Raw genomic sequence first — 16,234 nt, 5'->3', positions numbered from 1 at the left:
TAGGGAAGTTAATGGAGAGGATTCTCTGAGATAGGATTTACTCCCATTTGGAAGAGAATGGGCATAAGAAAGAACTGCAGATGCTGGAAAATCGAAGGTACACAAAAGTGCTGGAGAAACTAAGCGGGTGCTGCAGCATCTATGGAGCGAAGGAAATAGGCAACGTTTTGGGCCGAAACCCGGAATGGTTTCGGCCTGAAACTTTGCCTATTTCCTTCAGGGTTTCGGCCCGAAACGTTGCCTATTTCCTTCGCTCCATAGATGCTGCTGCACCCGCTGAGTTTCTCCAGCATTTTTGTGTACCTTGGAAGAGAATGGGTTAGTTAGGGACAGTCACCATGGCTTCATACATGGCAGGTTATCTATTACTAACTTGAATTGAGGTTTTTGATAAGGTGACGAAGGTGATCGATGAGGTGTTGTCTGCATGGATTTCAGTAAGGTGTTTAATAAGGTCCCTGATGCTTGGCTGATCCATAAGATGAAGATGCACGGTTTTAGTGGTACTTGCACGAATGGATTCAGAACTGGCTTACTGATACAAGACACAGGGTTGTGGTGGAAGGACAATATTCAGGATGGAGGTTTGTGGCCAGGGGTCTGTGTTGGGACCACTGCTATGATACATATAAATGATATTAATGTAAAGGGGCTGGTTAGTAAGGTTGCAGATGATTCCAAGATCCCTGCCATTACAAACTGTGAGGAATGCTGTCAAAGTATACAGCCGGGATACAGATCACCTACTGCAATGGGCGGCAAGATGACAGATGAGCCAGTGTGGGGTGTTGCACTTTGGGAGGTCAGCTGTAAGGGGGAAACACACAATGAATGGCATGACCTTTACAGTGTTGATGAGCAGAGGGATCTTGGGCGAAAGTTTGAAGGACATGTTAAGGGCTTGGACACACTAGAGGCAGGAAACATGTTCCCGATGTTGGGGGAGTCCAGAACCAGGGGCCACAGTTTAAGAATAAGGAGTAAGCCATTTAGAACGGTTATTGTCTATATGTGCGGGGCAGGTTTTTACACAGAGGGTGGTGGGTGCCTAGAATGTGCTGCAGGGGTTGATAGTTGTAGCAGATACGTCAGTGATATTTACTTTTGGATAGGCACATGGATTTGTGGGATATGGGTTAGGTGCAGGAGTTAAGTGATGATCTTAGCTATGCTCAGCACAGGCCTTGTGGGCCAAATGGCCTCTTCTAGTGCTGTACTGCTGTCATACAAAGAGGAGCACGGGGTGTACATTAACACAGAAAATCAGCATGGATGTTGTCAGGACTCAAGGGCCTGAACTATTGGGAGAGATTGGGCAAGCTGGAACTTTATTCCTTGGACTGCAGGAGGCTAAGGAGTGTTCCCTTAGAGCTGTATAATATAATGAGGGGAATTGATAAGGTGAATGCTTTTACCAAGGAATCAAGAACCAGAGGACATGGGAGAAGGGCAAGATTTAATATGAACCCAAGGGGCAACTTTTTCATTCAGAGGGTAGTGGATGTATGGAATGAGTTGCCAGAGTAGGTAGTTAAGGCAGGTACTAGAACAGTATTTGAAAGATACTTGGACAGATGCATGGATAGGGAAAGGTGGATATGGGCCAAATGCAGGCAAATGGGACTGGCTTGGATGGGGCATGTTGGTCGATGTGGACAAGTTGAGTCACAGGGCCTGTTTTTGTGCTGCATGACTACTAACTGTACGGTGTGACACAGAATGCTTAAATTGACCTTGAGACCTTGAAACTTCCTACTGCTTGGCCATTGGAACCATCCATCCAATGAAGCCATGAACCCTCAAGGATTATGTGAGGCTGAATGTTAGAGGCTCCAGGATTCTGCCCCAGTGTTGATGACGAACCAAGTAGGTTAACTCTCTTCGATAGATCAGTTAGATCCAGAATCCCTTTTGCGACGTCTGACTAAACTGGTCATAGTTAATGGGATGTGTAAGAAGGAACTGCAGATGCTGGTTCACACCGAAGATAGACACAAAAAGCTGGAGTAACTCAGCGGGTCAGGCAGCATCGCTGGAGAGAAGGAACAGGTGATGTTTGGGGTTGGGACCTTTCATCAGAGTCTGATGAAGAATCTCGACCCAAAACGTCACCCATTAGTTTTCGCTTGAGATACTGAGATGGTGGATAGTGTGGCACTGGAAATCAAAGGACCAAGTTGGACATTCTTAAGTCATCGTTTGTTGAGCAGAGCAGCTTTAATTTAGAGGTGAATGATTAAAGACTAGAAAAGAATGAAACCCTTAATTTTGCTACGTTTGATTGTTCTTGGCTTTTCTTTTACATTTATAACAATTGGGCCACTGCCTCTTTTGGCCAACATGGAATAGTTTGTGTAGGAAGGAACTGCAGATGCTGGTTTACACCGAAGATAGACACAAAACGCCGGAGTAACTCAGCGGGACAGGCAGCATCTCTGGAGAGAAGGGAATGGGTGACGTCTCGGATCTGAGGAAGTCTGAAGAAGGGTCTCGACCAGAAACCTCGCTCCATAGATGCTGTCTGTCCCGCTGAGTTACTCCAGCACTTTGTGTCCACTTGGTCATCTCATCCTGTCACATGACGGGAAGCATTGACTGACATGCTCAAACACGCCAGCGACCTCTCACCTTTGCCCCCGTCACCTTGTCAACATTTATCTCGTGTGTGTGTGTGTGTATTTTTAAAAGTAAAATGTTTGCTCTCAATTGGGCCTTGCCAACTCAAAGCTGACGTGACAATTGGGTTTATTTCTGGGGGGCCGATTGATTTTTCACTAATCGATTGTGTTTTCTTTTCCTCCGCGGAGCAGGAGTTCGATACGGCCAGCAAGGTGTCAACGAGGCCCCCTCTTCCACGGCAATCAGTCACCACGGCAACAGCGCCATGGTGACGAGCCAAACGGTGCTGCAGCAGGTCTCGCCGGCAAACCTGGACCCGGGCCACAATCTGCTGTCGCCCGACGGTAAGATGGTGAGTACACCTGCCCATTGTAACCGCGGAGCTGATAAGATAAGAGGGCCGAGAAGGGGAAAACAAACGGGGGCCTGTTCCACAGGCTCTGGCACCAAACAATGGGAGCTCTGTCACAAAGGCAAGCCAGGAATCCCAACGTGAGTGTGGATTGAAAGGTTTTGCAGTAACCCCTGGCCTGTGGAGCTCGGAAGGTGCAAATCCAGAGATGGAGCAATAAAACTGACAAAGAGAGCACTTTAGTTTATTGATTGGAATACATTGTAAAGTTCCAATCCGGGCACGGCACTACTCACCAGCAACTTTCAGGCTGATAATAAGGTCAATTAATTCATCACTGTTTTTACATCGCCTCGATAACTCTGGAACGGATAGAACACAGAACATTGAACATAGAATAGTTTATGACACAGGCCCTTCAGCCCATAATATCTGTGCTGGACATGATGACAAGACCAACTCTTCTCTGCCGGCAAATAATCCACACCCTGCACCTATCCAAAAGCTTCTTAAACGCCATTATCGTATCTGCCTCCACCACCACCACCACCCGGCAACGCGTTCCAGGCACCCACCCACCACCCTCCGTGTAAAAAAAACCTGCCCCTTTAAACTTTGCCCCTCTCACCTTAAAGCTGATATTTGATGTCTCCATCCTGGGACAAAGGTTCTGACTGTCTACCCTATCTATGCCTCTCAACATGTTTTATACCTCTATCAGGACTCTCCGTGACCCCCAGCATTACAGAAAAAACAAACTAAAGGGGCTGTCCCACTGTACGAGGTCATTCAAGAGTTCTCCCGAGTTTCCCCTGATTCGAACTCGGAGAATTACAGTAATAGCCGTTCGTAGGTACTCGGGGCTCTCGTGGACATTTTTCACAGTGCTGAAAAAACGTCACGAGTTACCGCATTTCCCGAGTACCTGCCGTTAGCGTTACAAGCCGCTACGAGACATCCACGAACTCCGACGTGGCCGCTACGTACATTCAACGTACTTACCAGGAGTTTTTTTAACTCGGGAGAGCTCTTGAATTACCTCGTACAGTGGGACAGGCCCTTTAGTCTGTCCAACCTCTTCCTTCAGCTAATACAGGCATCAATCTGATGAACTTCCCCTGCATCCTTTCCAAAGCCTCCCCATCCTTGTATTGAGACAGTAGCTGTATACAATGGGCAAGAGACTGTTAAGGGCCTGTCCCACTTGGCGATTTTTTCGGCGACTGCCAGCGTCATATCAGGGTCGCCAAAAGATTTTCGAAATCCAGCGGCGACAAAAAAAATGTTGCGACACTTGGAAAAAAAAAAGCCACACGTCATGCGTCATCACGCCACGTCACACCGTGACTTTTTCGGTGACCTGATACGTCAGTCAATGGGACTGGCCCTTAAGTCTGTAAGGGGTTTTATTTTTTTTCATTCATCTTTCCGCCTTTCTGCCTTTTGTTCTTTGAAAATATGATGGCATTGTGGTCATGTCAGTGGACATCTAAACATAGAAACATAGAAAATAGGTGCAGGATTAGGCCATTCGGCCCTTCGAGCCAGCACCGCCATTCATTGTGATCATGGCTGATTATCCACAATCAGTGACCCGTGCCTGCCTTCTCCCCTTATTAGTTAGTGATTTTCATTATGAATAAATGACAGAAAATGTTAGTTTATTTCACTTCTATTTTGCGTTTAGTTTAGTTTAGAGATACAGCGTGGAAACAAACATTTCGGCCCACCGATTCTGCACCAACCAGCGATCACCCCATACACTAGCACTATCCTACACACTAGGGACAATTTACAATTAAACCAAGCCAATCCTCCCACAAACCTGTACAGCTTTGGAGTGTGGGAGGAAACCGGAGATCCCAGAGAAAACCCACGCAGGTCACGGGGAGAACGTACAAACTCCGTACAGACAGCACCCGTAGTCGGGATCCAACCTGAGTCTCTGGCCCTGTGAGCTCTGCCAGCTATGCCACTGTGCCACCCTTTGTTTGTAGGCAGTGAGCGGGTGCCTTTGGCAATGTGGGCATTTATATCCCACCTGCTAGACTGAGGAGGCATGCGCGAGTCCACCTGAACTGTGTGTCTGGACTCACCCCTGTGGTCAAGGGGGGGAGAGAGTAGAATACAACACTTGCCAGGACTAGAGAGTGTGAGCTATAGGGAGAGGTTGAGTAGGCTCGGACGCTATTCCTTGGAGCACAGGATGAGGGGAGATCTTATGGAGATGTACAAAATCATGGGAGAAATAGATTGGGTAGATGCACAGTCTCTTGCCCAGAGTATATGAATCGAGGACCTGAGGACATAGGTTCAAGGTGAAGGGGAAAAGATTTAAAAGGAACCTGAGGGGTAACTTTTTCACACAAACGGTGGTGGGTGTATGGAACGAGCTGCCACAGGAGGTAGTTGAGACTGGGACTACCCCAACGTTTAAGAAACAGTTAAGGGCCTGTCCCACCAGCATGCGATTGCATGCGTCTAGCGCGACCAAACGTGGTCGCTTGAGGCGTACGGCCTCGCGGGGCCGGTCCCACTTCAATCGGCGGAGGCATATGTAGTTGTGCGGGGCTGGTCCCGACATCACGCGGGGCTCCAAAAATCTTGCACTGTCCGAAGATCCTGCGCGACAACGGCCTGTCGGCCCGCAGCCGCATTGAGGCCGTACGCAGCGTCTCGACAGGCGTATGCAGCGTCTTGACGTCGTATGCAGCGTCTTGACGGCGTACGCCTAGCACGTGGCGTTGCGCGATGACATCACCGCCCAGCGTGCCGTTGCGTGATGACGACGCCGTGCGGCGTCCAAATTCAGTCGGCCTGCCTCCTGCTCAGCTGATTGGCGAGTATGATGTCGGGACCAGCTCCAGACGCCTCCGCGGTTGGAAGTGGGACCGGCCCCGTGAGGCCGTATGCCTCAAGCCACCACGTTTGGTCGCGCTAGACGCATGCAATCGCATGCTGGTGGGACAGGCCCTTTAGACAGGTACATGGATAGGACAGGTTTGACCAAATGCGGGCAGGTGGGACTAGTGTAGCTGGGACATGTAGGCCAGTGTGGGCAAGTTGGGCCGTGGGGCCTGTTTCCACGCTGTATCACTCTGTGACTCGACACTTCTATTTGTCTGTTGATGTTTGCAGATGCACTGGTGCAGCAGAGCAAACTTCACCGGTGACCTTTGGCGGCAGGACAGTGCTTTGTGTTTCTGACCCTTGTGTGTTCTTTGCCTCTCTCTCTCTCGCTCTCTGCTGTAGATAACGGCCGTAGGCGGACCCCTGCCTCCTGTGAGCACCTTGACAAACATCCACAGCCTGTCCCAGACGCAACATCACAACCACCAACAAACGCAAAACCTCATCATCAACCCGCTCTCTGGAGTCATGGCAATCGCACAGAGTAAGGCTTCTTTTTATAATAGTCATTAGAGATACATCCTTGATCAGTGCGGGTGTCAGAGGTCATGGGGAGAAGACAGGAGAATGAGGTTAGGAGGGAGAGATAGATCAGCCATGATTGAATAACAGAGTAGACTTGATGGGCCGAATGGCCTAATTCTGCTCCTGTCACTTATGAACGTATGAAGTTATGAACTTCTCTCATGGGCAAGTGTCATTTGCGCTTTCCTGACTAAAGTTCTGGCTAATGTTTACCCCTGAAGCCTAAAACAAAATGTCGAGTAATTTATCGTATTGCTGCTTGTGGGATCTTGCTGTGCTGTTGCAGCCTATCTCTTATGATCTTATGATATAAGGGGAGGGTGGGGGTATGGGGGGAGGGGTTGTATGTGGGAAGAAAGGAGAAGGGCCGCGTTATAGTTAAGGGGCTGTCCCACTTGGGTGACCTAATTGGTGAGTTTAGAAGAGTTTGAAAAAATGATACGTTGAAGACCTCCTTCGACTATATTGAAGACCAGCTACAATTAGCTATGACTAACTTCGGGAAAATTGGGCACCGAAAAGTGGAGTGTGAAGACGACCTCCTTCGATCTCCTTCGGCCTCCCTTCGACTATGACTACCTTTGACTACCCTCGATTATCTACGACTAACATGCCGACCTGTTACGACCTACTACAACTAAACCTACGAGTAAAAAAAGTATCGATTTTTTTCCATGGCGACCTTTTTTTACTCGCGGGCATTTTTTAACATATTGAAAAAAACGCCACGACCTAGCTGAGGCCTCGAGTACGCGGAGACCACTCTCGAGCATGAAGGAGAGTTACGAAGACCTCCTACGACCTCGTGTCAACCATGCTGAGAGTATGAGTCTGGATAGACTCGGCTTGTACTCACTAGAATTTAGGAGATTGAGGGGGGATCTTATAGAAACTTACAAAATTCTTAAGGGGTTGGACAGGCTAGATGCAGGAAGATTGTTCCCGATGTTGGGGAAGTCCAGGACAAGGGGTCACAGTTTGAGGATAGAGGGGAAATCCTTTAGGACCGAGATGAGAAAAACATTTTTCACACAGAGAGTGGTGAATCTCTGGAACTCTCTGCCACAGAAGGTAGTTGAGGCCAGTTCATTGGCTGTATTTAAGAGGGAGTTAGATGTGGCCGTTATGGCTAAAGGGATCAGGGGGTATGGAGAGAAGGCAGGTACAGGATACTGAGTTGGATGATCAGCCATGGTCATATTGAATGGCCGGAGGGCCGAATGGCCTACTCCTGCACCAATTTTCTATGTTTCTATGAGTCGAGGGAAAACTCGCCAGAACTCGCGGTTTAGGTCGCCCAAGATTGGAGAATTCAATGTTCATACCGTAGATAGACGCAAAAGGCTGGAGTGACTCAGTGGGACAGGCAGCATCTCTGGACAGAAGGAATGGGTGACGTTTCAGGTCGAGTCTGAAGAAGAGTCTTGACCTGAAACGTCATCCATCCCTTCTCTCCAGAGATGCTGCCTGTCCCGCTGAGTTACTCCAGCATTTTGTGTCTATCTTTGCTCTAAACCAGCATCTGCAGTTCCTTCCTACACGTGATAATGAGTGATACAAACAATGAAACTCAGCAGGACGACAGTGAAACTAGTACAACGACTCGGGTCAGCACAGGGTGAGAGGGGGGTGCAAGGGTTACTTGAAGTTAGAGAAATCAATATTCATACCGCTGGGTTGTAAGCTGGGAAATAAAAAGGTTCAGTTCCGGAGAAGGTATTTCAATGTTCATACCATTGGGTTTAGACTTTAGAATTTACTTTAGGCTTTAATGATACAGTGCAGAAACAGGCCCTTCGGCCCACCAGATCCATGCCAACCATCGATCACCAGTTCACACCAGTTCTAAGTTATTCCACCTTCGCATCCACTCCCTACACATTAGGGGCAGCTTACAGAAACCTGAGTAACCTACAAACCCGCACGTCTTTGGAAACCCACGCAGGTCATGGGGAGAACGTGCAAACTCCACACAGACAGCACCTGTAGTCAGGTTCGAACCTGGCTCTCTGGCGCTGTAAGGCAGCAACTCTACCGCTGCGCCACCGTGCCTCCCTTAACAGAGACCAATTAACTTTCCAAAGCAGCCACGAGGCAAAAATGCAATATTGCCAACAAAACACTGCAGCATCATGTCAACTGCAGTTCCTTTTCATTACCTTCACAAATGGGGCAGCAGTCCAACCCCATGGTGTGCTTGTGGAGAGCAGCAAACAATGCAACACATCATTGAAGCATGCCCTCAACAAAGACTCAAAGGAGGACTTGTCACCCTTCATACAGCAGATCAAGAGGCAACTGCTTGGCTAAAGGACTTTGCATTCGCTAAATAAATAAATTTCATTACATTAAAATAAAATAATTTTGGGTATTAATAGGAGTAATATTTAACAGTTCAGGAAATCTGCCTCGTCCCAAATCCCAACTTATCTGACTTTTACTGTAATGCTTTAAAGTTGGTTTGCGTGGACTGGATGGGCCGAAGGGCCTGTTTCTACACTGTTTGACTGAACCGAGTTGGAGGTTTGCTGGCTTATCCGACTTTTACTGCGATTGTTTAAGACAAAGTCCAATGACTTCTTTACCAAAAGTTTTTCTTGTTGCCTGGGATACCAACATTGTTATCTTGGCTTTTGCTCTTGCAGGTATAAGCACATCGCAAGGGCAGAGTGTGCCTGTGATCAACAGCGTGACGGCGGGCAGCTTGGCAGCGTTGCAGCCGGTACAGTTCTCCCAGCCGCTGCACAGTCCGCACCAGCAACCCATCATGCAGCAAGCGCAGGCTCATCTGTCACAGCAACCCTTCATGGCCACCGTCACACAGCTACAAAACTCACACAGTAAGACCCTCGCGCGGCTTCGCAACACACTCTCGCCGAGGGAGATGACGTTCAGAAGGTCACAAGTGATCGCAGCAGAAGTAGGCCATTCGGACCATCAGGTCTACTCCGCCATTCAATCATGGCTGATCTATCTCTCCCTCTCAACCCCATTGGAGTCACAGAGTCACAGAGTCATAGAGTAATACAGTGTGGAAACAGGCCCTTCAGCCCAACTTGTCCACACCGGCCAACAATGTCCCATCTACGCTAGTTTCACTTGCCTGCGTTTGGCCCATACCCCTCCAAACTCGTCCCATCCATGTACCTGTCTTACTGTTTCCTAAATGCTGGGATAGCCCCAGCTACAACTACCTCCTCTGGCAGCTCGTTCCATACACCCACCACTCTTTGTGTGAAAAAATTACCCCTCAGATTCTTATTAAATCTTTTCCCCTTCACATTGAACCTACATCCTCTGGTCCTCGATTCACCTACTCTGGGCAAGAGACTCTGTGCATCTACCCGATCTATTCCTCTCATGATTTTATACATTCTATAGATTTATACATATATTGATTTATACATATAATTTTTACCCATTCTCCTGCCTTCTCCCCATAACCCCTGACACCCGTACTAATCAAGAATCTATCAATGTCCGCTTTAAAAATATCTACTGACTTGGCCTCTACATCCTTCTGCAGCAATGAATTTGGCAGATACACCACCCTCTGACGAAAGACATTCCTCTTCATCTCCTTTCTAAAGGAACGTCCTTTAATTCTGAGGCTATGGCCTCTGGTCCTAGAGATTTATGTTCCCCCATAAGCCCTACAAAGTGGGTCTTTGACCCTAGCCCGTAATGAAACCAGCATGTCCACTGCACACAAGAAGGGTCTCGACCCGAAACGTCGGCAATTCCTTCTCTCCATAGATGCTGCCTCACCCGCTGAGTTACTCCAGCATTTTGCCCACGAGAGGCGTTGCTGGAGTAACTCAGCGGGTCAGGCAGCCCAGTCTACCAGGTGAGGCAGAGGTTCGCTTGCACCTCCTCCAACCTCATCTACTGTATCCGCTGTTCCAGGTGTGGACTCCTGTATATCGGCGAGACCAAGCGCAGGCTCGGCGATCGTTTCGCTGAACACCTCCGCTCAGTCCGCCTGGGCCCACGCGATCTCCCGGTTACCAAACATTTTACCTCTCCTTCCCATTCCCACACTGACCTTTCTGTCCCGGGCCTCCTCCACTGGCACGGTGGCGCAGCGTAGAGTTGCTGCCTTACAGCGAATGCAGCGCCGGAGACCCGGGTTCGGCCCCGACTACGGGTGCTGTCTGTACGGAGTTTGTACGTTCTCCCCGTGACCTGCGTGGGTTTTCTCCGAGATCTTCGGTTTCCTCCCACACTCCAAAGACGAACAGGTTTGTAGGTTAAATGGTTTGGTAAATGTAAAAATGATCCCTGGTGTGTGTAGGATAGTGTTAATGTGCAGGGATCACTGGTCGGTGCAGACCCGGTGGGCCGAAGGGCCTGTTTCCATGCTTCATCTCTAAACTAAACTAAAACACTGAGGCCAAATTGGAGGAACAATACCTCATATTTTGCTTGGGCAGCTTACAACCCAGTGGCATGAAATTTGATTTCTCTAACTTCAAGTAAGCCTTGCATCCTCTCTCTCTCCACCCCACCTCCATCTAAGTCATCGTACTTGTTTCACTGTCGTCCTGCTGAGTTTCACTGTTTGTATAACTCGTTATCACCTTCCCCACAGCCAACAATGGACCATTGTGGGCTCCACCTTTCCTTGATCATCCTTGTGTGGCTTTGATTTGTCCTTTTTCATACCTTTCATTCATTTGTTCTATGAACCTTTTCATATTTCTCGTTTCCCTCTCCCCTGACTCTCAGGCTGAAGAAGAGTCTCGACCTAAAACGTCACATAGAAACATAGAAACATAGAAAATAGGTGCAGGAGTAGGCCATTCGGCCCTTCGAGCCTGCACCGCCATTCGATGTGATCATGGCAGATCATCCAACTCAGTATCCCATCCCTGCCTTCTCTCCATACCCCCTGATCCCTTTAGCCACAAGGGCCACATCTAACTCCCTCTTAAATATAGCTATTCCTTTTCTCCGGAGATGCTGCCTGAACCCTGCTGAGTTACTCCAGCTTTTTGTGTCTACCTCTGGAGGACATGAATAAGTGACGTTTCAGGTTGGGACCCTTCTTCAGACTGATTGTGGTGGAGGGGAGAACAATGTAAGAGAGATAGGGGCCTCCCTCTTGTCCCCTTCCATCTATAATCCTTCCTCTAGCTTCACAAATCACACCCCTTCTCTCCTTATCTCACGCTTTTTGTCTTTCCGTCCCTTGCCGTTGTCCAATCATTCAACAATTAAACCCCCCTCCCCCTCTCACCTGTATCCACCCATCACTCGCCAGGCTTTGTCCCACCCCCACCTCTCTTCCAGCTTTCTCCCCCCCTCTGAAGAAGGGTCCCGAAACTTTAATGTCACCTATCCATGTTCTCCAGAGATGCTGCCTGACCCACTGAGTTACTCCAGCACTTTGTGTCCTTAGCCTAGTTGCTCACTGAAACCACACAGATAGTTTTTCATTCATCATTGATTGTAATTTCCCTTGCATGCAGGGTCTTTTATTTCCCTTTATAAGGTTCAGCGTCTGGGTTTGCTCAAAGATAGACACAAAAAGCTGGAGTAATTCAGCGGGACAGGCAACATCTCTGGAGGGAAGGAATGGGTGATGTTTCGGGTCGAGACCCTTCTCCAGACGGATGGGCTTCCTCACCCGTATTATTGCGTGTCGGATGTGCACAATGTCCCAGACCGGTCCTGGGAAGAATTGTCCTGGTGATGGTCTTCAGATCTTGGTGGGAGGGTGGGGGGGGCGAGGGGAGGGGTGAGCGGGCGAGGAGTGTGGTAGAGTGTGTGTGATAATGGCCGTTTGAGGCAAACATGCGGCTGGCTGGTAGGTTTAAGTTTATTATTGTCATGTGTACCGAGGTACAGTGGAAAACTTTGTTTTGCATGCTATCGAACCAGATCAGATAATAGTGGTGCAGCGGTAGAACTGCTGTCTTAGAGCGCTAGAGACCCGCATTCAATCCTGACTACGGCTGCTGTCTGTACGGAGTTTGTACGTTCTCCCTGTGACCACATGGGTTTCCTCCGGGTGCTCCGGTTTCCTCCCACACGCCAAAGATGTACAGGTTTGTAGGTCAATTGGCTTCTGTAAATTGCCCCTAGTGTGTAGGAAGTAGATGGAACTAATGTGAACGGGTCGGTGTGGACTTAGCGGGACAAATACAGACACAACATGCTGGAGTAACTCAGCGTAGTGGAGTCAGGCAGCATCTCTGGAGAAAAAGAATAGGTGACGTTTTGGGTCGAGGCCCTTCATTAATCTAAGGGTAAGGGACAGCCAAAGGGCCTGTCTCCATGCTGCTTCTCTATACTAAACTAAACTTTATACTTAGATTGACACAAAATGCTGGAGTAACTCAGCCGGACAGGCAGCATCTCTAGAGAGGAATGGGCGACGTTTCGGGCCGACACCATTCTTCAGACCCGACCCAAAACGTTACCTATTCCTTCTCTGCCTGTCTCGTTGAGTTACTCCAACATTTAGTGTCTATTTTCGACTTAAACCAGCATCTGCAGTTCTTTCCTAAACTTTATACCTGTTGCCCCGTTTAATTAACGGGAATTTAAATCACCCATCTGCCGTGGTAGGATATGAGATTCTTGCCTCAGATTAATAGCTCAAGTTAAAAATAAAAGCAGAACATGCTGGAAAAACTCAACAGGTCAGGCTGCATCTGTGGGAAGGGAAATGGTGATAATATCTCAGGTTTGAAATATTCCTTTAGAACTGGGACGAAGAAAAGCAGTAAGAAGATTGTGGGTGTCGTTATTCAGCCTGTGATTATTACTTCAGTATTGGTACACTATCTTATTATACAAAAACAGTGTTTTTCCAGAAGTTAAAAGGCCTGGATAGAGTGGATGTGGAGAGGATGTTTCCACTAGTTAGGCCTCAGAATTAAAGGACGTTCCTTTAGGAAGGAGATGAGGAGGAATTCCTTTAGTCAGAGGGTGGTGAATCTGTGGAATTCATTGCCATAGAAGGCTGTGGAGGCCAAGTCAATGGATATTTTTTAAGGCAGAGATAGATAGATTCTTAATTAGTACGGGTGTCAGAGGTTATGGGGAGAAGGCAGGAGAATGGGGTTAGGAGGGAGAGATAGATCAGCCATGAATGAATGGCGTAGACTTGATGGGCTGAATGGCCTAATTCTGCTCCTATCACTTATGACCTTATGGCCAGTTGCTGCTTTGGTAGATGGTCAAGGTGGTCAAAGTGGTCAAAGATCCTTTGGTACCAAGACCATCCAGATAATGTTACAGATTGCTCACGCACTAACTAATAAAACTAGTCAAACTAAAGTAGTTAAGCTAAGTTGACTAGTCAAGCTGCTGAGCGGCACAGTCGTGCAGCGGTAGAGTTGCTGCCTTACAGCGCCGTAGGACCCTGGTTCGACCCTGACTACGGGTGCTGTCTGTACGGAGTTTGCACGTTCTCCCTGTGAACGCGGGTTTTCTCCGGGTGCTCCGGTTTCCTCCCACACTGCCCAGATGTGCCGGTTTACAGGCTAATTGGCTTCTGTATCTACAGTAGACACTGTAAACAGCTAGAATCTAATCATGTGTTGCCTTTCTGCTGACTGGTTAGCACGCAACAAAGGCTTTTCACTGTACCTCAGTACACGCAACAATAAACTGAACTGCAAGCTGTGATCATCCCTCGTGTGCAGGATATGAAACTGGGATAACAGAACTAGTGTACAGGTAATCGTTGGTTGGCACGGCCTTGGTGGGCCGAAGGGCCTGTTTGCAGGCTGGATCCCTAAATTAAACTAAACTAAATCACAAAGGTGCAGACCACCCTAAGCTGGCTGAGAGTCGTGGGGGATATTTATTTTACTGCAGTTCAATGGGTTCAATTGGGTTCAATGGCGCAAGTTTAAAAATAAAATACATTTTATGACCGTAACAATGTTGTTCTGAGTAACTATTAGTCAGAGGGTGGTGAATCTGTGGAATTCTTTGCCACAGAAGGCTGTGGAGGCAAAGTCAGTGGATATATTTAAGGCAGAGATAGATAGATTCCTGATTAGTGCGGGTGTCAGAGGTTATGGGGAGAAGGCAGGAGAATGGGATTAGGAGGGAGAGATAGATCCATGATTGAATTGTGGAGTAGACTTGATGGGCCGAATGGGCTAATTCTGATCCTATCACTTATGATCTTATTAACCCTCAGTCTGCCAATGTATGTGTGCATCTAACCCAATATAGTAATAGCATTAGGTACATAGTTCCTTGTAGGAAGATGGGGTAGTTAAAAAGGCTTTTGGCACATAGGCCTTCATCAGTCAGAGTATTGCGTATAGGTCGTGTTGCAGTTATGTATAAGACGTTGGTGAGGTCACATTTAGAGTATTGTGTTCAGTTCCAGGCACCACATTATAGGAAGGATGTTGTCAAGCTGGAAAGGGTACAGTGAAGATTTCCGAGGATGTTGCCAGGACTTGGGCCTGAGCTATAGGGAGAGGTTGAGTAGGCTGGGACTCTATTCCCTGTAACGCAGGAGGATGGGGGATGATCTCATAGAGGTGTACAAAATCATGAGAGGAATAGATCGGATGGTCTCTTGCCCAGATTAGGGTAATCGAGAACCATAGGCCGTAGGTTTAAGATGAAGGGGGAAAGATTTTAATAGGAATCTGAGGGGTAACATTTTCACACAAAAGGCGGTGGGTGTATGGAACAAGCTGCCGGAGGAGGTAGTTGAGGCAGGGACTATCGCAACATTTAAGAAACATTTAGACAGGTACATGGATAGGAAAGGTTTAGAGGGATATGGGCCATACACCAGTAGGTGGGACTTGTATAATAATAATAATAATAATGGATGGGATTTATATAGCGCCTTTCTAATACTCAAGGCGCTTTACATCGCATTATTCATTCACTCCTCAGTCACACTCGGTGGTGGTAAGCTACTTCTGTAGCCACAGCTGCCCTGGGGCAGACTGACGGAAGCGTGGCTGCCAATCTGCGCCTACGGCCCCTCCGACCACCACCAATCACTCACACACATTCACACACATTCACACACAGGCAAAGGTGGGTGAAGTGTCTTGCCCAAGGACACTACGACAGTATGCACTCCAAGCGGGATTCGAACCAGCTACCTTCCGGTTGCCAGCCGAACACTTAGCCCATTGTGCCATCTGCCATTGCGACATGTTGGCCGGTGTCGGCTAGTTGGGCCAAAAGGCCTGTTTCCACACTGTATCACTCTATGACTCTATAATAACATGGCTTTGTTCAAAAGTCATGTTCTTAAAATACTGAGGGGCTAGTTTCTGTTTTGTTTTAAATTCTTGTGTCAGACACACACCCATCTACATTCTTCATTCTTGTTATGATAGTTTGAGGGGGGTGATCGGTCGAGAGTCGAGGGAGTCAGGAGTGTTTAAGTGTTATACGTACCCAAAACGGAACAATGAAATTCTTACTAGCAGCAGAATAGCAGGCCTGTAAACTCAGTGGCCACAGATAGCACAATAAACAAAAGAAAACTCAATAAATTATATTTAAAAAAACAATATCTGTCCCACATAATTGCCAACAATAAATCACTAAGTCGAGAAGAAGTCATATGGTACGCTTGCCTTTATTGGTCAGGGCATTTGTGTTAAAGAGTCAGAAAGTCATTGGGCAACTTGATAGGACTGGGTTAGGCCGTATTTAGAGTATTGCGGGCAAGTCTGGTCGCCCCACTACAGGAAGGGTGTGGGGGCTTTGGAGGGGGTGCAGAGGAGGTTTACTAGGATGATGCCTGGATTAGAGGGTATAAACCACAGGGAGAGGTTGGACAGAGTTGGATCGTTTTCTCTGGAACGCCGGAGATTGAGGGGAGAC

The 16,234-nt window shown here is 47.9% G+C and overlaps 1 protein-coding gene across 6 annotated transcripts in view; it reads left to right on the top strand.

Moving 5' to 3' along the window:
• The window catches only part of hnf1b (HNF1 homeobox B), a 135,312-nt gene that overhangs the window by 87,968 nt on the left and 31,110 nt on the right, over window positions 1-16,234 (top strand). For 4 of the 6 annotated variants that reach the window (XM_033045603.1, XM_033045599.1, XM_033045601.1 and 1 more), the window contains 3 exons: window positions 2,811-2,971; window positions 6,224-6,365; window positions 9,052-9,246. In XM_033045603.1, coding sequence (XP_032901494.1) covers window positions 2,811-2,971; window positions 6,224-6,365; window positions 9,052-9,246 — 498 coding nt within the window. Of the gene's footprint in view, window positions 1-2,807; window positions 2,972-6,223; window positions 6,366-9,051; window positions 9,247-16,234 lie in introns of all 6 variants that reach the window. The other 2 variants (XM_033045602.1, XM_033045600.1) reach the window with 1 other exon arrangement.

The sequence above is a fragment of the Amblyraja radiata genome, chromosome 28, assembly GCF_010909765.2.
Source record: "Amblyraja radiata isolate CabotCenter1 chromosome 28, sAmbRad1.1.pri, whole genome shotgun sequence".
Lineage (NCBI taxonomy): Eukaryota > Metazoa > Chordata > Chondrichthyes > Rajiformes > Rajidae > Amblyraja > Amblyraja radiata.
This window is presented reverse-complemented; position numbering and strand designations above follow the sequence as displayed.